This window comes from Pteronotus mesoamericanus, unplaced genomic scaffold (genome assembly GCF_021234165.1).
Source record: "Pteronotus mesoamericanus isolate MK-2021 breed Mesoamerican mustached bat unplaced genomic scaffold, CSHL_Meso_final contig_65, whole genome shotgun sequence".
Classification (NCBI taxonomy): Eukaryota; Metazoa; Chordata; class Mammalia; order Chiroptera; family Mormoopidae; genus Pteronotus; species Pteronotus mesoamericanus.
The window spans coordinates 6,926,629-6,949,137 of record NW_026555228.1 but is presented as its reverse complement, the minus strand read 5'-3'; the positions used below and the strand labels follow the sequence as shown (position 1 = coordinate 6,949,137).

The 22,509-nt window shown below is 40.6% G+C and overlaps 1 protein-coding gene and 1 pseudogene across 2 annotated transcripts in view; one reads left to right on the top strand and one right to left on the bottom strand.

Moving 5' to 3' along the window:
* The window catches only part of CTPS2 (CTP synthase 2), a 97,278-nt gene extending 95,047 nt beyond the window's left edge, over positions 1-2,231 (top strand). For both annotated transcript variants that reach the window (XM_054581093.1, XM_054581094.1), the window contains exons 18-19: positions 248-358; positions 1,366-2,231. In XM_054581093.1, the coding sequence (XP_054437068.1) occupies positions 248-317 (70 nt within the window). In that variant the 3' untranslated portion in view covers positions 318-358; positions 1,366-2,231. The remainder of the gene's footprint in view (positions 1-247; positions 359-1,365) is intronic.
* An 8,707-nt stretch (positions 2,232-10,938) lies between these two features.
* On the bottom strand, positions 10,939-18,898 carry LOC129076845 (TATA box-binding protein-associated factor RNA polymerase I subunit D-like; annotated as a pseudogene).
* Between the last annotated feature and the right edge of the window lie 3,611 nt (positions 18,899-22,509).

Here is a 22,509-nt window from a genome sequence, read left to right as displayed (position 1 = left end):
TTTTGTTGAAGTTTAGAAATGATTAGTGGTCTTCAGAAGATTATAAATTGAATCTAAATTGAAATGTTTTTATAAATTTTCTGAATAAGTTACTTCCAATTTAAGAAGAAAGCAAGTGGTAAGTTCCTCTAACAAAAGAAGGAGTTGGAGTTAATTATGGAAAGTGTTTGGATTGTAAATAGGATAATCATCTGGGTTTTTTTCTTTTTTTTAATACCTTGCTAAATTAGCTCCTCTTTTGCTCTAGTGATAGATACAGCGATGCCAGTGATGACAGCTTCTCAGAGCCAAGGATAGCCGAGCTGGAAATAAGCTGAAAGTAATACGTGACTCAGAATGACAGGCACTGCCTGAGAAGGTAAGAAGGAATCTTTAAGTTCTTGTTTGTTTTACAGACAGGCTGTCATCTTGGTGTGGAAAGGAGCAAGCACTACAGGACTTGTCTGTAGGGTCCTATTTGCCTGGCAGAGGTAGCCAGACAGACGTGAGAGTCGACTGCACCTTTGGAAAAATGGAATACACCTGAGAAAGCTAGCAGTTAGCATAGAGGGAATGGAGTGCATTTTAGACCAGGAATAAATATGTATGTGCACCTATAAATGTATACCTGGAGGCCAAATTTTGTGTTGCTAAATTTTGTAAATTTTGTAGTTAGAGTTCTAATAGCTAAGGTCAGAGAGCAGCAAACTTCCTCTGTAAAGGGCTAGATAGTAAATATGGAAGTCTTTGCAGGCCACGCAGTCTCTGTTGCAGCTACTGCACTTTGCCATTGCAGAGGAAAAGCAGCCATAGCCAATACTTAATTGAATGTGCATGGCTGTGTCCCAGTAAAACTCTGTTTATAAAAACAGTTTGCTGGCCCCTGGTCTAGGTCACTCATGGGAAGCAGGTTTCCTTGGATGTATGTAAAATAAAATAGTATTTTATTTATTTGCAGGGAGATGGCAGAGACTGGCTTGGGTTCTGAGGGCAGCCTGTTTTCCCCACTGCTCTAGTAACCTGTACTAGGGAAGACAGCAGCCTGGCTAGCCTGACCACACTGCCACGCAGAGACCGAGAGAGCCTGGGATGGCCCCGGGGTTCCAGGGGGCCTTGAAGCGGATGAGCTGCTCTCTTTAGCAGGAACAGCAGCTTTGGGAAAATTTGTAAAGACTTCCTGGCTCCAGTGTGAACTCTTTTTGTATTTCATTTGTTCACCATGGGAAACGTATCTATTTATTTAGGTTTGCCTCAGACATGCAGACCTTTAGGAGCAAACCAAAATGATGCAAAGACTACCTGGGAGCATTTTAAAAACTTACATTATTCAGGTTCTGATGTTGCTGATAACTTACATTCCTTTTTTGTTTGTTTGTTTGTTTTAAGGCTCTGAAGTAAGTGAAGACAAGATAAAGCAATTCTCTGAAGAAATCACCAAACTGTTCTCCACCAAACATAGGATGAAATCCTCGAAGGGAATCTAGTAATCTGTATTTTCATGAACCGGAACCAAAGGGGTACTTTCCTTTTTTCCTCCAGAGTCAGCCTTTGGGTCTCACAGATTTCTGTAGCCTATTAAACTTTTTCCAACAACCTCACTGGGGAGAAAGTGTATTCTTGTTTTGTCTGGTGTATCATGATGTCAGGTGGTGAGCAAGGATCCAGGAACATGCAATAACTAATTTTGAGTCAAAAATGAGTCATCCTGTTACCTGGAACTCAACCACAGACTTGGGTGCAGTCCAAGCTTTTTAGAATTTCTCACCCTGTTTATTTCTCGTTAAAAGGAAATTTAAACAGGCCGGAGACTGGGGGTGGCAAGTAAAGCCTGTGCTCAGGCACAGAATTTAAGGAGGCATAAAAAACTCAGGAATCAAGATCAGTGCATATATATTTTTTAATTGAGGTGAAATACACATAACATAGAATTAACCATTTTAAAGCAAACAATTCAGTGGCATTAGGTATGTTCACAATGTTGTGCGACCACCACCTTTATCTACTTCTGAAACATTTCCAACACTCCAAAATAAAATCTCCACACCCACTAGCGGTCACCCCCCATTCCTATCTCCTCCCAGCCCATATTAACTTGCTAATCCCCTCTCTATTTCTATGATTTGTCTATTCTGGATATTTCATATAAGTGGAATCATACAATTTGTGGCTTTTTGTATCTGGCTTCTTTCATTTAGCATCATATTTTCAATGTTCATCCCTGTTGTAGTGTGTGTTAGCGCTTCATTCCTTTTTATGGCTGAATAAAGTTCCATTGTATGTATCTACCACAATTTGTTTATCTCTTCATCTGTTGATGGACGTTTACCTTGTTTCCACCTTTCCACTGTGATGAATACTGCTTTTATAAACATTCATGTGCAAATATTTGTTTGGGTACCTCTTTTTAATTCTTTTGTGTATGTACACAGGAGTGGAATTGCTGGGTTATGTGGTAATTCTGTTTAATGTTTTGAGAATGCATCAGCAATATTTTAGTATATTTTTAAGTCATATATTTATTTATTTTTAGAGAGAGGGGAAGGAAGGGAGAAAAAGAGGGAGAGAAACAGTGATGTGAGAGAGAAACATTGATTGGTTGCCTCTCCTCTGTGCCCCAACTAGGGACTGAACCTGCAACCCAGGCATATGCCCTGATGGAGAATCGAACCTGTGACCTTTCACTTTGCAAGATGTCACCCAACCAATTGGGCCACAGCAGTCAGGGCTTATTGCAATATTTTTTTAAAAATCAAAATTAATTTTAAAATTTTACAATGAACAAAATATTAAATTTTAAAATAAAGACAGAGTCCAGCTCTACAACTTCCTTACCTCCACCAGTCCTGGCCCTGTTATACAACAATCTTAGTCACTATGCTTCTTGATTTTCCCTGTTCAATGTGCTTGAATTGATTTAGTTGTTCCTTACATTTGAACTTTCTGATACTGTGACAGGGTACAGAGCTAGAGTCCCCTGAAAATAGGAGAAAATTCCCACAACCTTTGTTTGGGCAAAGAAGGAGGTGGATGATACAGCCTTTAAGATACTTTGATTAACAGTGGCAAGTTAATAGTGTCCCTTCCCTGAAGAGAAGAGGACTGCTGCCCAGGGCCAAAGGTGTACGTGACTTTAAGAGCGTATAGTGACTCCTGACATAGCGAGGGGAGCTGGATGCCCATCCTGGATGCCTCTGTGTCACAAGGAACTCTTGCCCTGACTAAAGATGGCGGCTGAAAGACGGTAAAAGATATGGGGAAACTGGCAAAAATGGTGGAGGCTAACACATCATAGGAGGGGCCGCATATGACGTCATGCAGGAAGTTCCAGGCTCAGTATTTAAATGAGGGCGGGCTGAAAGAGAGGAGAAGAAGCCACATGGGCTGAAAGGGTATAGGAGGAGGTTGGCTACAAGGTCTGGTATAAGAGAGAGGGTCCACCACGAAGAAAAGCCATAAGGTCTATAGTGAGAGAGGAGGTACTTCTGCTCCTCTGAAGGACATAGAGAGAAGCCCCTCTCTTGAGACTGTGCATACCTGGACCCCACCATGACCCAGTGTAACAGGGCACATGCTTCCCTGAACCACTACATGGAGGCTGAGAACTGCACACCCCAGATCCTGGAGGAGAGAGCTGCTGTGAAAGCGTGGTCACTCTGAAACCACCTTCCAGAGAGAATTGAGGTTTATTTGTGCAGCTGGCTTAAGAACAGATAAGGACATGGGGAACTTTTGGGCATGATTGTGGCTTATAGCCTTTTGGGGAGCAAGGGAAGCGGTGGGTCTTGTGGGAGAGGAGGGTTCTGAGCAGGAGCGCTCTCAGCATCCCCCGACCCCCACCCACCCCGAGTTTGAAACCCTGTTAATAAAACCTGTTTCCTTCAACACTAATCGTTGGGTCATGTGTCATGGCACCACGTGACAGAGCCCCAGTTTGCTCAGTTACAGTGCTAATTTAAATATTTGAACTGCTCAGTTAATTATTTTGTGGTTGTTTTGAGGCATTTAACTTTTATCTCTTAATGCTGTAAAGTGTTACGGCACTATTCTGTAAGATGCTGGAAAAAATTCACCTACCAGACACATGCAGAATGAAATGAGTAATTCTGGTAAACAAAAATACTAAAGAACTTTAGGGCTCCACTTGTGAAAATTACAACTTGAAGATCAGAAGAGGTTCTAAATGAAAAGGCTGCAGGTAGATTAAAGCTGAAATAGGCTTCATAGAGGGCATAAGACATAGGGCAGACTTTAACAGAACAAAGGGGTAGTCTGGCTTAAATGGCAGTTTTTAATTGTAATGATTATGATTTCTAAAGTTGCTTAACAGAGTGCTTTCACTGCTGGGCTAAAGTTGCTTTAAATAGGACCAGAAGGAAAGACACTTAAGGAATGCAATAAACCAGCCTCCTTGTTGTTGCTATATGAGATTTTTCTCTTTTGCAGACACCCTTGAACTTGGAATCCAGTGAAAGTGCAAAATGGTGGTAGCATGGCTGCTTAGGATAATGGAGCAGTTTATGGGACATAAACATATAGAAAGTTATTATAAATTATTCATTCAACAAATGTATCTCGAGCCCCCCAGCATGAGCCATGCATGATATCAGGTGCTGGGGAAACTGTAGGGGAACAGGATTAGTTCCCAAAATATGTCTCTTTGGCATAAGATTATTTCGTGCTGATTATTTTTAAGAAACAGCAAACTTTGAAAAGCTATGAAAATTGAGTAAAAGTTAACACTTTTGTAAAAGACATTTATATTTATAAAGAAAACCTCCATTTGTAAGGGCGTCTCCCTCTCTGTACCAGGAAGAGAAGAATGACTCTATATCTGCACAAATTCTCATCAATAGAGAAGGGACTGAGCTAAATCTATGTAACAACTTTTTTTCCCTCGAGCCTTTCTTGGTCACATTCCGTAACTGACTCCCCCACTTCTCATACCACCACCATCACATCTTCCTTTGCCTTTAGCTGGAGATGGTATTTAAGGTGGTAGCTTGGGCCATTTCGGGGAGTTACTCAGTTTTCCTGGATCTCCTATGTATACAGGAGGTATCCATGTTACTAAACTTCCATTCGTTTTTCTCTTGTTAATGTCTTTTATTACAGGAAGGTCTCAGCCAAGAACCTAAAAGGATAGAGGTAAAATTATTTTTCTTTCCTTACAGAAGCCACTTACCTTCTTGTGCCTGACTGTCACTTGGGGGAAGGCAGGCTTTAAACAAATAAGGAAAATAAGTCTTTAATTATAATTGTGATATGTTCAGGGGGCTATGAGAGTGTCAAAGAGACTTGTGAGGGAGTATAAAACGGGGTCCTATGACAAACAGGGGAGCCAGGGAAGGCCTTCTGAGCAAATCTGGTAAACATTTAATCCAAATTTGTGACTTGTCACACAGTGCAAAGACAGTGGACCAAGAGCTACGAGACCCAGTGGGGATATGGTTTCCCAGACGGGCAGAGCAGTTGGCTTAGTGGTGGCACTATTTCAACGGTGTCATCACCTGTTTCGTATCAGTCTACACTTTTACTCGATTGAAATTTGGATTGAGCTAAAGCTGAAAGGACTCTTTATTTTTTGTTTTCGCCATTAACCATCTAGTTCCATTCCTAATTGTCACTTCTGTTGCTGTATCTTATTGGTGCTGGGCCTTCCATTTTGTTGAAATAAAAGGTATTTTATTGCACACCTGTGGTCTGTTAAGACCAGTGCCAGATGTTAGCACTTACCGCCATTGCTCCTAGAGTTGACGTTCTGCAACCCAAAGATGTTGTACAAGATAAGGTGAGATACTCAGAAACATCATCAGAAATCCAGAGTTGGTGAGATGCAGTCTGTGGGGTTCCATTCTATGCTCATTTCTTTGGAGTTTGTTGGATTTCTTGAATGGAACAAAAAGAGTTCAAGATCATGTAATAGCAATGTGTCTGAAAACCTCTTTCCCTAGGTTGCCAAACCCTTCCCAGTGCCTATCTTCTACCTCATCTGTTTTATTTATGGGGAAATGTGGGATTCTTCCAGTTTTAAAAATGGAGTCACACATGTATTCTCAGGGTCAGTGGTAAGGAAGTAAGTTCCATGCTCCTTGTTAATCGGAGCAGCACTATTTGACTTAATATTTACAATTGAGTATGGGTTTATTAACAAGCCAAGTGTAATGATGACCTGCCATTTTGCCCATAACACTACTTCTTCTATTAACACAAATAATAGGTGAACCATTTTGAAAACCAATTAATTCTATAATGACTGACACCGCCCTTGAACAAACTAATTGGATTTCCATTTTCCTTTGGGTTTGCTAAACATCAAGATTTTTCACTGATCTGGTGGACATCCTATCCCACTCCACAGAGACTTTCCATGTGGAGATTCTAGGCTCTGATGGAAGTGCAAACTGAACTTGTCCTGTTGCTTTTTGCCGTACAGTTTTTGGCAAATATCTCTAAAAGATGATGGCCACTTCTATGGATGCCATTTGGTTTCATCTCTCCTGAACAGGGCACACTTCCTATCCCTGTACCTTCTTGGATATCACCTGCTTCCTCAGGTGAAGATCTGGGAACCCTAGTTAGCACTGTTTGGTTATATAGTTCATTTTTAAGCCTTAATGTTGAGTTTTAAAATTCCTATCTTTTTCTTGAACAAGAAATTGTTTTGAAAATAGGTGCCTTGCTTTGAATTGTTTTCTCTGAGGGAGACTATCCTTTCAGTTAATGTGCTGGAAGTACTTGGTAGATAGAGTAAGATAAAAGCCTAGAGCCTGGGGGTTGGAGCCAGTATTTCAGGAAACTAAATTCCAAGCTGAATGGTCCTCTCTAGGAGATTCTCTGACCTAGAGAAACCTCATCACATACCACAGATTCGGACAATGAGACTACTTGTTATAATGGTCACTTCTATAGAGCACTGAATGACAAGAGACCAATATTTAGTTCATTTAGATAATCTACATTTCTGGAGTAGCAATTTCTGAATATATTTGCATAGGTATATATTGTTTTAATGTCAAATTTGAGAAGTCTGAAGACTCAGAAGTAATTTTCAATCCAGACTGTAGCTTCTTTGTTTCCACCATTGGTTCATACCAGAAAGATTTCTGATAGGATGAGTGATTTTCATGGTTTTTTGAAGCACCTTTGCTTTTCTGAGTGAATATTACAGCTCCATGATTTTATACCATAAGGCAAATGTTTTTCTTCTGTTCCTCGTTATCTTTCCGTTATTCCAACCTTCCTAAGCATAACTCTTAACTTGGATCAAGGAGATATCTGTTTTAACCTGTTTAAGAGTGAAAGAGTAAAGCACATGATTCCACATTCTTCAGTGTTTGAAGGAGACACTATATAAAGCAGGGGCTGGCAGACTATGGCCACAGGCTAAATCCTGCCTGTTTTTGTAAAAAAGAGTTTTACTGGGGCACATTCCTTTACATATCATCTATGGCTGCTTTCCCACTATAACAGCAGAGTTGAGTAGTTGCCAGAGAGACCCACAAAGCCTAAAACATTTACTATCTGGCACTTTACAGAAAATACGTGTTGACTGCTGATCTAAAAGTTATGATGATGATGCAAGAAAAGTTCTTTGCAAGTCTCCAATGGAATCTAAGCTTAAAAAAGTTTTTGAGGGAGAGGGTACTAGAATTATTGGGGGGATCACTTTGTAAATTATATAAATGTTGAACTACTATGCTGTACACCTGAAACTAAGACAAAACAATAATGTCAACTGTAATTGAAAAATTAAAAAATATGGTTTTCTGTATCATGAAGATATTCTCTTTAAAATGGTTTTAAAAGAATTTATTTCATGAGATTCCACACTGAAAGAACAGAAAAGTCTCTCTTCAACCTCTGCCCTTAGCCACCTTGTTCCCTTCCCTGGAGGTCATATTATCAAATGTTCTGGGTTCTTCCAGAGACATAGCAAGCAAAGATGATTGTTTTGCCCAAATGCTTAAATAGCATTCCTTTAAACATTTTTTAAAAAGATTTTATTTGTTTTTAGAGAAAAGGGAAGGAAGGGAGAAAGAGAGGAAACATCGACATGAGAGAGAAACATCAATTGGTTGCTTCTCATATGTGCCCCTACCAGGGACCAGGCCCAAAACCTAGGAGTGTGCCCTGACCGAGAATAGGATAGGAGAACTTCTCTTTGTGGGATGACACTCAACCAACTGAGCAATGCCGGTCAGGGCTTAAGTAGCATTCTTATTTCAGATGAGATTATATTTCTCTCTTTAGTAAAAAAAAAAAAAAAAAAAAAAAAAAAAAAAAAAGGAGTAATTATGAGATACTGAGAAAAAAATGTACAGGGGAAAGGTCCGTACTTAGTTTGGCTTGTCATGGGCATTGTGCACATGCTGTGGGCCCAGCCCTGAACTAATGCAGCAGAGAATGTGGAAGACATGAGGATATGGTCTAGCTGGGGAAGGGCCTAATTCAGTGCTTGCACTGAATTCTGATGGATGAGCAGCATTTGAATGGATGCACCTTTGTATCATAAACACTGGCAGGACCAATCTTTGGCTAATCCCAATATTTCCAAGGATGCTCCTGAGACATAGTGAGCCCACCTCCTCAAATCTGGAACACACTGAAAGTTGTAAATTGTAGGCACTGTCAGTATTCTCATTAACAGTCAGAGACACCTTGGTGGTAAGAAACCCAGGTTCCCATCCCAGGTTTTAGGAGAGCTCCAACATTCCTTGTCTCTTCCCTCTTCTACCCCAGCTGCTCTCTAGACCTGTCCAAAAGGTAATATATGAGACACATGTATTATTTGAAATTTCCTGGTAGTCATATTAAAAGGTAAAAAGAAACAGGTGAAATTAATTTTAGTAATATTGGGGAGAGGTAGAAGAAGATAAAAGGGAGGTAAATGGTAATGGAAAGAGACTTGGCTTGGGGTGGTGAACACACCATACAATTTGCAGATGATGTGTTATAGAACTGTATACCTGAAACCTATGTAATTTTATTAACCAATGTCACCCCAATAAATTCTATTAAAATATTATCATTTTAACTTACAAGCATAAAAATTATTAATGGCATATTTTACACTGTCTTTTCTCATAGTAAGTCTTTGAAATTTGGTGTGGATTTTATGCTCGCCACACCTCTCAATTCAGAACAGCCACATGTCAAGTGCTCACTAGCGACTTGCGGGAGTGCCGATTCCTGATAGGATAATGCTACATAGCAGCTGACCTCCCCAAGTCCCAATGGCTTACAAAAGCAAGCATTTCTTTCTTACGCAGGGCCCTGCGAGTGTTTGTGGACCTGCATCACCTGGCTGGTGGCTGCAGGAGGGTTTCTGGTCTGCCACACATGGCCCCAGTAGCTACTCAGGGCATGTTCTTCCCGGGCCCAGTGATGGGAAAAGACGCCAAACCACACCAAACCTACACCAGTGAGGGTTGGGATTTATCCTCTGCCCGCAGTAAACCCTGATAAAGCAAGGGAAGGAAGGACGAACTGAGAAAAAATGGCCCATTCTAGCACATTCCCTCTTCTGAGAAAACAACTCTGTGGTTTCAATGTGTTTCCTCTCTCTGTAAATTGCATCATTATCTATTCAGTTGCTCATGTTTGAAGTCTAAGACATAAGAGAAGATCCAGATTGGGAAAGGAGGGGCATTTGTTCAATTTTAGATATATAGTCATAACTCGGTACTCCTGGGCTTCGGACCTCGCCGAACCAGGTACCTGTCACATTCTGACAACAAAAAAATGTTTCAGCACTCGGTGCTTGCTTGGGACTCATCACACTTGCTAGTCGTGACGAGCCCCACAAGAGAACATGCTTCTTCACTCATCGCTAGGTCGCCACTCGGAGCCCCTCTCTCGCGATGAAACAGATCAACACGTCAGTCTCACTGTAGCTCGTGAACAGTGCAGAACCCCCTCCCCCATATTCATCGTTACTGTCTCATACTTTTGTGCATTTTAAGTGCTAATCATGGGTCACACAAAGAATAAGAGTGATACCACTAAGCCTAAAAGGCAGTTAATAAGAACCACGATCCAAAATAAAAAAAGGAGATCGTAGCTCAGTATGGGAGTGGTGCAGGTGGGACTGATAATGCTCTGATGTTCCACACGGGGGAACGACGACCGCGACGATAGTGAGAAAAAAGAGATTAAAGCAGCAAGTGTTGCGAAAGGTGTAAAGTCTGTGAGTAAGCAACGTTCACAGACATTGGGAGAAGTTGAAAAATTGCTTTACATCTGGATTAATGAAAAACAGCGGGTGACAGCATTTCTAAAGCAATAATTTGCGAGAAAGCTAGGCAATTCCATGCTGACCTGTTAAAAGACAGGCGGAACGAGTGGCGAGGGCACTGAAGTGTTTAAAGCCAGTCACGGACAGTTCTATAAATTTAAAAAGAGAACTGGCATTCATAGTATGGCGGGGCACAGAGAGGTAACCAGTGCCAACAAAGAAGCTGCTGAAAACTATGTCACCGAGTTTAGGGAGTATGTAGAGGCTGAGGGTTTTGTCCCCCTACAAATGTTTAACTGCGATGAGACTCATTTGTTCTAGAAGAAAATGGCTAACAGAATCTACATCATTCAAGAGGAGAAGGCATTGCCAGGCATGAGCCAATGAAGGACAGGCTAACTCTGTTGCGTGGGAACGCTTGCGGGGATTTAAAACCGGTCTGTACTAGTGTATCACAGTGAAAACCTGCGAGTTTTCACGAGAGAGAATGTGATAAAAAGCGAGTTAAGTGTGACATGGAGGGCCAATACTAAAGCTTGGGCGAAGAGGCAGTTCTTTACAGAGTAGATGAACGAAGATTTTGACCCCGGTGTGAAAACAACATTTGCATGAAAACGAACTGCCTCTGAGGGCTTTGTTAGTTATGGACAATGCTCCTGCCCGCCTCTGAGGCTTGGAGGACGACTTACTGCAGTTCAGTTTCATAGCCGTGAAGTTCTTGTCCCCTAACACAACTCCTCTGCTCCAGCACAGACTGGCAGCTCATTTCCAACTTCAAAAAACTCTATACAAAGGTCCTTTTCCAGAGGTGTTTCGAAGTAACCTCGGATACACAGCTGGCACTCAGAGAGTTCTAGAAGGACCATTATAATGTCCTCCGCTGTGTCACTCTCATAGATGAGGTCTCGCGGAAGTTTCTTACAAGATCATAAACTCTGCCTGGAAGAAATTGTGGCCAGGAGCTGTAACTCCAAGGGACTTTGAGGGTGTTGAGGATGATCCTGGAAACCCAACAGTGGAATATATTGTGTCTCTGGGCAAGTCCTTGGGCCTGTAGTCAATGATGAAGATTTCAAAGAGTTAGTGGAGGAGCGCAGAGCTGAGCTCAGGCCTGGGGAGCTACAGGAACTTCAAAAGGAGCAGCAACGGATAGTGGCTGAGGAAATGCCTCCCGGTGAGGAGGGACGGGAGGAAGCGTCTCCTGCACTGTGCAGTAATGGGCTGAAATAAATGCGCAGTAAATGGGTTGAAGTTCAAAACTTTGTGGAAAAATATCACCCAGACAAAGCCCTAACAAGCCAAATGTGGACCTGTTTAATGAACAATGTCACACTTTAGAAACATTTTGAAACAGACAGAAACAAGTTTCTCTTGACGGCTATCATTGAAGCCAAGACACAGAAAACGAAAGAAACCTGGGAGACATCTTCTGAAATTGCCTTGGAAGAGGACTCTTCTTCCAACAATTAAGCCCTCCCCTCTTCCTCCTCTACCTCGCTACCAAAGCATTATGTCAGGAACTCCTCTCAGTACAGGTAAAGTGAAGTTCAATTTTATTCTATTTTTATGTAATTAACTGCTTTTTTATCCATGTCTGTTTAGTTTTAAGGTTACAAAACAACCTTATTACTTAATATTAGCCCAGTACAATGTGAACATCCTGGGGAACTTTCACAAATTATTTTTAATTACATTATTTCTTATGGGAAAAAATCATTCAGTACTCATTGTTTTTGGCACTTATCATGAGTTCTGGAATGAATTAACGACGAGTACCGAGGTACACTGTATTGAGTTTGAGGTGATTATGGGATAGTCATACAGATGAAAAGACTATTGGCTATAAAGATTCAGAGCCAAATCATTTTTGTTTATTCCCCACTCAAGCTACTACAGGTTTTGTGAGTGGGGCTGATAATGAGTGTTACTAGTTTCTTAGAGTCCTCTCTACTAAGGTGTCCTGAAGTTGTGACCCTCACGGACTTACTCTGGATTCTGAACCAAGACTGGATCTGTTTCCTTTCATATAGAACTCTATGAGTTATTAAATGTCAACAACTAGGTTTTCTGTGCGAAATTCCCATACGGATTTTTATTACTTCAGAGAAGTTGAATGGCTGAAGGGCACTGGCAGGCTGTATTTTGAATCTAGACCTGCTTTAGTCCACCACTTGTAAAGATTCTCCTGAAAAAAATTTTTTTCTGTGTTTGTGTAAATACACTTGAGTCATCACATCTCGTGCAAATTGTCTGTATTGATTAATGGTCTCTTGTTTGCTTCCTTTTGCTTGTTGTATTTATAGCTCACATTATTTATAATTGTTGGGTAACATAATATGGACCAGATGGCTTCATTATTCTGCATTTCACATTTTGAATTTTAAATGTTGTGTTGGACTGCCTGCCAGTGGCCAGCTGTGTCCTGGAGGAGATGATGAGGCCAGGCCGCAGTTCAAAGATCCCAGGCCAGATATCAGGCACAGTAAGTGCTGTTGAGCTGTTAGCATGGGAGCTTTCCTCTGGCCCCTTTGCCCTTAGTTTCACCTGCAATTTTAGGCTGGAAGGCCAGGGAGAGAGAGTAGACCATGCAACGCAGGGCTTCTGAATCACTCAGCAGATGTACGATTGCATTGTGTTTGAAAAGGCTTTTTACCAAGAACCTTACATAATTTATTATATGTTAGAAATTTAAACTATAGCCACTAATATTTTAAAATGAGAGTATCAGTCAAGGGCCTAGCAGGAAACAGGTGGTATACTCAAACAGAAAAGTTGAGGAATGTATACTTATAGGACTATTTATAATAGTACCGGTCAAGGAAAACAACCTACAGTGAACTCATATTCTAGACTTAGATGGGCAAGAGGGGGGAGGATGCACAGAGAGCAGATGTAGCTATAGGAAGTAAGTTTTAATATCTGGAGAGATAAATTGCTCCCCTCACTATTTTTCTTTAATTTTTTCTTAGCTTTATTTTTCTTACATTTATGCTTCCAGATAAACTTTTAAATCATTTCGTTCATTTAAAAAGTCCCATTTTTATGATGATTAAAATGGCATTTATATATTACTTTTAGAATTGAGACTTGTCTTCCCTTCTAGAAATATGTTCTAACTTTTCATTTATTCAGGTCACTTCTTTTTCCATGAGTATAGTTAATCATGAGTTGACTGCAATGATGCTCAATGTTTTATGTATTTTATTTGAATATCTGAAAGTAATATTCATTTTACATTATGCAATTTAACAAGCAAATAGTGTTCCTTTAGTTAATCACTTAATAGTCTAAACATTTCCAACATTTCAAGTATGCCGTTTTGAATATAGAAATTCTTCTTGCTGTGAGAACTATAGAAAGCCTTGATTCATGATTAGGTTGGAGAGAAGGAAAGGTATTAAAATTAGCTTAATCAATTTTATATAACTTAGACACTCATGTGTAACTTTTTAATTTGCTATGCAACATTGTCTTTTTTACAGCTTTTGATTTTTTCATGTAGCAAAGACATGAGGGAAAGAATTAGTACATAAATCAAATTATCTTCATAATTTCTGAGTGAATCAGGATTAGAAGTTCATCCAGGATTACTCAACAATCATTAATTAATAGAAGCTGCATGGCCATCTAACATCCTCCACTCCCTGATCCCCACCACCTTGATGCTTAGAGAGGAAAGAGATCACTTTATTTGTTTGTTTGTTTTGAATTCATTGGGGTGGCCTTGCTTGATAAAATTATATAGGTTTCAGAGGTAAATTCTATAATACATCATCCATAGAAAGAGACTACTTTCAAATAGCAAGATCCCCAATGAGTGGGAATGATCAAAAGATGTTATCAACATTAGCAGTTACTTTTCTTTCATGTTTTAGTGAGATTTTGATCTAGCAGAGTTAGATGAAAGGTGTAGCCCTCTTTATTACTTGGGTTTTCCTACAGAAATCGTTCTGGAAACAACAACAGGCTTGTACCCTTACCTGAGGCAGAGGGTGTTTGCAAATGGACGCTGAGGTAAATGGGAAAGAGAGAGAATGTTGATTTGTTCTCTCTGTCTCTATTCTAGGTCAAGAATCAGCTGATCCTTTACTTTGTGTTAACCTTTCCTCTCTCTTGCCAAGGACAAATCCAGGTTTATTTAGAGAAGACTGGGGCCAAACCAGAAACTGCAAAACTGTGAAAGGCAACTATTTTGGGAAATTATTTTTTCTTAATACCTTTATCTAAAATGAAATAGGCTACAAAGACTTCCTGTCAGGATAGTGGCATAGGCAGACATGTCTTGCCTCTTCGCACAACCACATCAAAATTACAGCTAAAATATAGAACAACCATCACTCAGAACTGTCAGAAGTTGAGTTGAGTGGAAGTCTGACAACTACAGAATTAAAGAAACTACATCCACCCTGACTGGTAGGAGGGGCACAGATGTGGAACGGGCTGGTCTCTCACCCATGTGTGGTGGATAAAAATTTGGGAGTCATGTCTCGGGAGCGAGGGGGTCCCAGCACCACATCAGGCCTCCCAACCCAGGGTTCCGGTGCCAGGAAGATAAGTCCCCTAACTTCTGGCTGCAAAAACCAGTGGGGATTGAGTTGGTGGAAGAAACTTCTTGAGCCCCAAGCAGTTCCTCTTAAAGAACCCACGCTTAGACTCACCTACTCAGGCTCACTTCTTCTGAGCTCTAGCACTGGGGAAAAGCACCAGTGGCATACAGAGAGGAATGGAAGTATTTGGCATCAAGGTGAGCAGAGGCCATTGTCCCTTTTCTGAACCCTCCCTCAACAGACCTGGCAAGCTAGTGCCATATCTGAGACTCCATCAACCTGGTTAACACAATTTGTCCAGCCTTGGAGATCCCCAGAGACTATCCCACCCAATTTATGGCCCACCCAAGCTGCTTTTCCACATGAATGACTAGTCTTGGCTCACACTTCACAACTTCCTAAACCTTATGAAACAATCTATAGCTGGCATTGGTAAGCTCCAGGCACGGCACTAGCAGCAGCCAGCCTAAACTCATAGCTTGGCTTTGTCTGGGAATCTCCAAGCCCAGCACAAGTAGCAGCCATCCCAGATTGCTTTATACCACAGGCAGGGTGGCCCCAGGAAAAGCATAGGTAGGGGCTGGCCATGGCCGACACCACCCTGGAAATCCCAGGGCCTACGTACCCAGTGGACAGCTATAGACCATGTTGCAGCACTACCACCCTGCCCCTGCAAAACTGATCCACCACGGAGGGCAGAAGTTGGTGGTCAGTGGTCATAGCTAGTCCTTGCAGCTGACTGGCCTGGGTAAGTCCCTGCCATTGACCAACCAACAGCAATCAAGGCTTAACTACAGGAGGAGGGTGTACTCATCCCACACAAAGAGCACACCTTGAGTACCCAGCTTGGGTGACAGGGGAGGCTGTGCCACTGGACCCTACAGGACACCTACTGCATTAGGCCATGCTACCAAGACACAGAGTCAAAACAACTCTACCTAATACGTAGAAACAAACACAGGGAGGCTGCCAAGATGAGGAGACAAAGAAACATGGCCCAAATGAGAGGACAGATCAAAACTCCAGAAAAAGAGCTAAACAAAATGGAGATAAGCAATATATTAGATGCAGAGTTCAAAACACTAGTTATAAGGATGCTCAAGGAACTAGTGAGGTCCTCAATAGCACAAAAAAGATCCAGTTAGAAACGAAGGATACATTAATTGAAATAGAGAACAATTTACAGGGAAACAACATGGAATGCATGAAGTTGAGAATCAAATCAATTTTCTGGAACATAAGGAAGCAAAAAACAACCAATCAGAGCAACGGGAAGAAAAGAATCCAAAAAAGTGAGGATAGTGTAAGCAGCCTCTGGGAAAACTTCAAGAAGTCCAACATTCACATCATAGGGGTTCCAGAAGGAGAAGAGAAAGAGCAAGAAATTGGAAATCTATTTGACAAAATAATGAAAGAAAACCTCCCTAACTTGGTGAAGAAAATAGACATACGAGTCCAGGAAGCACAGAGTCCCAAACAAGGTGGATGCAAAGAGGCCCGCTCCAAGGCACATCATAATTAAAATGCTAAAGGTTAAAGATAAAGAGAGATTCTTAAAAGTAGCCAGGGAAAAGCTGTTAGTTACTTACAGGGGAGTTCTCATAAGACTGTCAGCTGATTTCTCAAAAGAAACTTTGCAGGCTAGAAGGGATTGGCAAGAAATATTCAAAGTTGTGAAAAGGGACCTACAGTCAAGATTGCTGTACCCAGCAAAGCTATTATTTAGAATGGAAGGGCAGATAAAGAGCTTCCCAGACAAGAAAAAACTAAAGGAGTTCATCATCATCAAACCATTATATGAAAGTTAGAGGGGCTTATTTAAGTAAAAGAAGAAGATCAAAACTATGAACAATAAAATGGCAAAAAAATACAAATCTATCAACAATTGAATCTAAAAAGCAAACTAAGCAAACAAGAACAGAGACAGAATCATGGATACAGAGAGCGTTTTGATGGTTGCCAGATGGGAAGGAGGTGTGGGGAAATCGGTGAAGAGGTGAGGGGATTAAGAAGTACAAATAGATGGTCACAGAATAGCCATGGGGATGTAAAGGATAGCATAGGAAACAGAGTAGCCAAAGAACTTATATGCATGACCCGTGGACATGAACAATGGTGGGGGCATTGCTGGAGGGTGTGGGGGGGGGCTGGGTGGAGGGGGGCAAAGGGGGAAAAATCAGGACAACTGTAATAGCATAATCAATAAAATATAATTTAAAAAAATAAAATGAAATAGTCATGAGGATGTGACAGGAAAGTCTAAATGTCATGTGTTTGAAGGAAGGGATGACAGGGTTAATTTTCAGTATGTATGTGTGTGTGTGTGTGTGTGTGTGTGTGTGTATTTGTTTCTGAAGTATTTGTCTTCAATTCCATATAAATTTCTTACAGATTGTACAATCAGTTAGCTGAAGTAAAATAGGAAAAAGAAGGGAAAGCAAAATAAGATTCTTATGCCCAAAATAGAGCAAGGACAAAAGAATTTTATAAGGTGAACAGGGTGCCCTACAATTTTTCATGTCAAAGGTACACTGCAACTGAAACTGCTAAATTTTATTTGTATTCCCTCCACAAAAAAACACTAGAGAAACTTTGAGCCAAAAATATATGCTGACTTTCTACAAAAAGTATAAAGGTTTTTTTTTTTTAAATATGTGTAACATAAGCACAATTATTTAAAGTTAATACATTTTTATTTAAGGAATTTCACGTTGTGATTCTTTCCACTGCCCTAGTTCCTCCTGAGTTTCCATCTTAATCTCTTTTAAAAATATTTTTTTGGCTCAGTCCACAGTTGTCATGCTAATCAGCACGCAATTCTTTTAGTTGGGCTTCTTTGATCCCCACTTGAATATGGACATACTTCAAAAATTCCCCACCTATAATCGTTGGGGCACAATTTGTTTAAGCAATTTACTTTAGAGCTCTTTCTTTCTTTCTTTCTTTTTTCTTCCTTCCTTCCTTCCTTCCTTCCTTCCTTCCTTCCTTCCTTCCTTCCTTCCTTCCTTCCTTCCTTCCTTCCTTCTCCTTTTTATTGAATTTATTGGGGTGACACTGGTTAACAAAATTATATAGGTTTCATGTGCAATTTCACAACACATCATCTGTACACTGGATTGCGTTCACCACCCCAAGTCAAGTCTCTGTCCATTGTCACTTATTCCCCATACCCTCCTGCATCTCCCCCCACCCCCTCCCTGCAGCAATCACCACACTGTTGTCAGTGTCCACCAGCTTTTTCTTTTTTTCTTTTTTGCTTAATCCCTCCATCCCCCCAGCCTCCCAAAGCCCCCCTCCTCCGCCCCACAACTCCGACAGCTGTCAGCCTGCTCTTGATGAGTCTGTCTCTGTTTTGCTTGTTAGTTCATTTTGTTCATTAGATTCCACATATGAGTGAAATCATATGGTACTTGTTTTTCTCTGACTGGCTTATCCAGACATTGTGTTAAGATAAAACCCACCAATTTGATATCACATTCATCATCATATTCAAGATTTGTTGCAACCTCATCTTCTTCTGCTGACTCTTCAATAGGAGAGATAGATCCATTGTCATCCAAGTATTTATATCCAAGACTATCAAGGTCTTCTTTTTCTAAATCTTCCTCAACATTCATCTGTTTCAAGGATTCCTTGAGGTGGTGTACATACTTCAGCTTTTCAAGATAGTTGAAAAATCCTCTTGCCACTGCTTGCTCAAAGGTTAAAATTTTTCTCCAAGGTACAGGTTTTCTTCTACTTTCTGGTTCTAAAAATGGGAACCAAGGTCTTTTATCTTTACATTGTTTCTTATTTATTTGTAGCCTAGTGTTTTTCCTTCCTTTTAGTCTTCCCTTCCCCTTGGTCTTCCTGTTGGCTTATATTTCCTTTTTTCACATTTCTTCTTTTTTTAAAATCTTTCAAAAATACCTTTTAAAGTCATTGGCCTTGGTTCCAAAGATGAGTCACTGGATGACTCTCTTGCTTGAACACTTTCAGGTAAACAAACAAATTTTCTAGCAGGGTTTCTTTGCCTCCATTTAGGTCAGTAAAGAACACACTGAGTTTTAAATAAGCTGCTACCAAAGGAAGAGTTATCATTTTGATTTTCAATTTCCATAGCTCAATCAGATGCTGTTATGTAGTCCAGACAATCCATTCCTGATACGTATTCCCTAAGTCTCTCTCAAAATTATTATTGGTCACCCGTTCTTTGCTTTCACCAAATTTTCACCCAGGTTAGCAGACAGCTTGCAACAAGCACCGGCTCAGTATGGGCCTCAGCTGTGTGCTTGCCGCCTGCAACCCAGGCCTCAGAGGTCTGCATGAGGCAACCCCCAACCTGAGCACTCTCAACAGGCAACAACCACCTACCTGCGTAACTACGCAGAAAGAAAGCGGTTTTTAGTATATTTGAATTCAAGCAAGATGTGAGTCGGCTTGAGTCACACAAGTAGAGTGGTGCTCCTTTGTGGCAGTGGGTGTCAACCAAGGCTGGACATTAGAATTGCCTGGGGTGATGTGGAAAACGCTAATTTTTACTCAGTTGGCCTGGGGTTGGGTCTGGCCCTGGGTTTGGGTATTTTTCAAAGCTCCCTAGTGATTCTAATCAATCAGTTAGTGATTAGAATCACTAATGTGCAGCCAAAGTTGAGAACACTGTTTTGGGGAAATTGCCTAGGGTCTAGGAGGATCAGGTTTTTAAATAATACGTGAAACAAAATCAAATCAAGATTTGGCAGGGGATTGCAAAATGATGTGTCAACGGAAAGTACTAGGCATCTATTTTAACTCATCTTGTGAGGCAAAAACCAGTGTCTTGTTAGTTAAGTTTGTGGGTTGTTTTTTTTTCTGAATTAGCCCTTTGATACCAAAATAATATTTCTATCAAATGAAGGAAAATGTCATTCCCTCACATTTGTCATTATCTGAAGTCATATCTTGACCTCCCAAAATATAACTGTCTAGAAAGATCTGACATAGCATAATCAGCCTTCAGATTTTATAGTTATGCATGCCTGCCACTGTTACAAGGTGATTTCTACAAAATGCAATCTCAAGAAGTCATTTTTGGGTCTTTTTTCCTCCTAAAACATATATAACCATGTTAGTTGCTTCATGAAAAAATCTTTGGGTCTTATTTCAACCTTAAAGTTATAATTTATATTGGAATACAACGGTCCTTAAACCTTCTGGGATTCATTCAATTGTTCATTCATAGAGTACAAGGGATTACAGATATTTCTACTGCCTTGTAGACCTCTCATTTTCCCCAGCTTCCAAAAGAGTTCTGCTTAATAATGTGCAGATAAAGCCAGGATTAAACTCATGCTTCTGATTACTCTTTATTATTAATTTTTAATTAACTTATTACATTGGCTACATTCTTGTCACTTTCAACTGCTGCTTCAATTATCCAGGTATCAAAAATCATAATGAAAAAGCAAGAGAGAAGAATATTAAAAAAAAAAAAACCACCTAGATAACTCTGGGTTATTGACATGTGTGATAAAATCGCCTCTCCAACTTAAGAATGTGCCTGCATGATATATAGGTCCTTCTTTGCTAGGAGAAGTTGAGTCTAATTTTTAGAATAAAAAACAGAATGTTGTGTCAGTTGAGATTAGTTTGACTGTAACAGAAACCCCCCTAGAGAAGTTTGAGGTCTGGAGGTAGGTCTTCCAGGGCTCATGTGGTGGTTCTGCTCCACAAAGTCCTCACAGACCCAGGCTTCCTCCAGTTCTCTTTTCTGCCATCCCTGGGGTACGGCTCTCATCCTGATGTTCCAAAATGAACCTAGAGCCATCACATCAATATGTTAAACAGCAGCATGAAGAAAGGGTGGGTGGGGGTAAAAAGGAGGGGGAAGCATAAAGGTGAGCTCCTACTTTTAACTGAGGTCCTCAGATAAGATCACGAGATGAGATCACATCTATAGCTCATTAGCTAGCCTAGCTGAACGGGAGGCTGGGAAATGTAGTCTTTCTCTGGTGACCACATGCCCAACTGAAAATCAGTAGTTATAAGAGGAGAAGAATGGGTATTAGGGGCAACAAACAGTCTATGCCTTAGGTAGCATTTGGTGGATTGGGTAGTCTCTGAAGAATTACTTTTATGAGGTTCAATTCTGCTCCACAAACTCTATTTTCTACTGGAGACTCCTCTGCACACACAATTATTATTCAATTATTTTACAGGATTTCTCCTCTATGTTTTTATTTCTTGTGGGACCACCGTGGGTCCCACAAGTAGAACTCCTTATAAATCAAACTTAAAGTACCATCCTGCAAAGAAGTGCATTTGAATTCTAACCCATCGTTTATATCCATAGAGAATTCATTCCGTTGTCTCATGATAGTTTCATTGGAAACCCTCTAGGACTGATGTCCCAAGATGGAAAAGTAGTCACCCAAAAAGAAGGATTTTAGCAATTCTGCTAAAGACCTTCCTGCAAAAAATACTTCTGCAGCCTTACCAATGCATCACTGAAGATCCCACCATTAACAGCACATTGTTTTTTAAGACCCAAAGTATCTTGGGGGAATGGTAAAACAGTAAGCTCTTTTAAGCTATTTATGCCTTAATATGAATTAGAATTAGTATGAATTAATACATGAGATCTAGCTGTAAAAGGAATCTTAAGAGATAAGACAAAAGGGAAATATAAATTAGGAACATGATGGGAAGATCTGGGTGGGGTAACCCACAAAGGTAAGCCACCTATATTTCCTAGGCACCCCCCTGCCATTCCGGTATATATCATTGTTTTCTACTGAAGCATAAGGACGCTGGTTGGGAATATTAAAGAGGATTGCTGAAAGAATACTACAGAAAAAAGACAAATATCACTTCAGGCTCCAGTTGAAAATTTTCCATTTAATTTTACTTTGAGGAAATCATCACTTCCTAATCTAATATTCATATACAATAAAATGAGAGTAAACTATGTTTTGAGACCAAGATTTTATGACAAAAAATAAATCATACTGCATTACTGGAAACTCTCACTCTGCCTATAGTCAAGGTACCTGAATTCAGTATCACTTTTGCAGACATTTCCTTTCCTGATAACAGATTTTTTTCTTTACTTCTGCTGATCAATGGGAATTTGATCGTAGGCCGGATTGAGAGTGATGAAATTCATTGGGATAATAAGTAAGATGTCAAAATGGCGGGAAGAGTCATTGGAATTAAATGTCATCCACTATGTCAGCAAGTAGTGATCCATATCACTTGCATTTCTCTGACATCTTTATTCTTTGCCTTCTCTGCTGATGTTCACTAGGCTATTAGAATCCTTCTGAAACAGTTCCCAGAGAATGAACAGAAACAGCCAAGTCAATCATGCCAGGTTACTGGAGTGCAGGTTAGTTACCTTATGCCAGTTGGATACTAGAGAGGAATAGTGCAGAGCAGTGCTGGCGGAAGAGACCCACGTTATTCATCACGGAAGGTGAAGATAGCGCACCCCTCGTACCCCAGAGGCGCTCGCCATTTCAGGACCCACTGATGCCAATGGCTTCTTAGCAAATGCACTTGCAGCTTTGCCTGAGGGCTTTCCAGGCTTATGCTCCAGCCCTGTGTGTAGGGCAGGCCAGAAATGGCAGGGCCTGAAGGCTCCTGGGAACTACCGTCAACCTGTGATGGATGGGGTTGGGAGAGATAAATATGTCAGTTTCCTTGTCTCTCTCTCTTTTTTTAAAGATGGGGGGAAGGGAGGGAGAAAGAGAGGGAGAGAAGCATCCATGTGTGGCTGCCTCTCACACGCCC